The 1,479-nt window shown below is 53.2% G+C and overlaps 1 protein-coding gene across 1 annotated transcript in view; it reads right to left on the bottom strand.

The window, feature by feature from the left end:
* The window catches only part of PCNT (pericentrin), a 133,034-nt gene that overhangs the window by 55,650 nt on the left and 75,905 nt on the right, over positions 1-1,479 (bottom strand). Inside the window, 3 exon segments of the mRNA XM_023518087.1 lie at position 1; positions 3-64; positions 807-958. The exon segment at position 1 is cut by the window's left edge and continues 194 nt beyond it. Of these exon segments, the coding sequence (XP_023373855.1) occupies position 1; positions 3-64; positions 807-958 (215 nt within the window).

The raw sequence follows: 1,479 nt of genomic DNA, 5'->3' as shown, positions 1-1,479 counted from the left end.
TCAGACAAGGTTCCATCCACATCAGGCAGGACTGCGTCAGACCACGTCTCTTCAACTGCTAGAGCTGCCAAAGGAGCAAACAGACCCCACATACTCTGCTCAAGCTGTGCACCACAACGACATGCAAACTCACACTGACCAAGAACGACAACTCTCCCAGGAACTGCGGCATTTCCTGTGCAAAGCACAGCAGCGCGCTGGGCCTGGTAAATCCACAGGGACAGTCCTCGGCCTTCTCAGGGTGGGCTTAGTGCTACTACTTGCCATTCCTGTGAACAGGCTGGCAGGACACACAGTCTGATGACTCTCTCCCTTGCCTGGTATTGAGTCTCAGGCCAGCAGGGCTTGATGGCCAGAACCCTGAAACATCCAACTAATGACTTCACCTTTCTGAGTTATTTCCCAGAAATGGTGGAACTTCTGCAGGATGACAAATTGAGATTCCGGGGGCCTCTGGAGAGACTTCCTAAGGCCAAGACTCGCCCTCCCCCATCACCTGCCGCAACGTGGCCCCTCCTCATGAAGCCTGCACTCTGCCTTAGGGAGACGACAATTCCTTTCTCCTGACAAATGTCTCCATATTTTAATAATTCCTTTCTCCCTTAGCAATCCTCCTGGTCTCAACCACTGGCTCTCTGTGCAGCGAGGAGCTAGAACCACTCCTAGACCCCCTTGCACTATCAACAAGAGGACAAAGGTGGCTCCAAGAACACTCCCCAACATGGCAGCCCCACCCTGGGGACCCTGAGCCCCACAGGAGGTGGCTGCAGGCACAGGGGCAGGGTGGGGCAGCCTGGCATACTCACCTGCCCACAGGGCCTGGCCTGGACCTGTGGTGCCTGCACCATCTAGGCAGAGCCCCACACGCTCACCAATCTGGCTCTTCAGGGCAATGGCTGTCTCCAGTGTCTCTCCAAACAAAACCAGCACCCTCTTCAGCGCATCCTGGACAGCCCGCCTGAGACAGGAGAGCCTAATCACACACCTGTGAGAACCCCTGTCCCAGACACCAGTAAGCAGCCTCCACCTGGCCAGAACCACATAGGGATGCAAGAGGGCGAGCTTGAGAACATAGAGACCCCAGGCACACCGGGCCAGAGAGGCTGAGCTAACACACAGGATAGCCCTTCAGAACTGGCTTAGTGCTGCTACTCAGCCTGCCGAGTAGCTGGGACCACATGTGCCCACCATAATGCTCAGCTATTTTTAGAGATGGGGTCTGACTCTTGCTCAGGCTGGTTGCCAACTCGTGACCTCAGGCAATCTATCTGCCTTGGCCTCCCAGAGTGCTGGGATTATAGGTGTGAGCCTGTGCATCCAGCCTGTTTATATTTTTTAAAAAATAGTGTCATACAGTAATGTCTCAGGATATAAAATCAATGTCCACAAATCAGTAGCCTTTGAATATGCCAACAACAACTGAGTTGAGAAGCTAATCAAGGACACAATTCCCTTCACAATAGCTTCAAAAAAAAAAAA

Source organism: Otolemur garnettii, unplaced genomic scaffold (genome assembly GCF_000181295.1).
Source record: "Otolemur garnettii isolate 467f Iridium unplaced genomic scaffold, OtoGar3 scaffold00128, whole genome shotgun sequence".
Lineage (NCBI taxonomy): Eukaryota > Metazoa > Chordata > Mammalia > Primates > Galagidae > Otolemur > Otolemur garnettii.
This window is presented reverse-complemented; position numbering and strand designations above follow the sequence as displayed.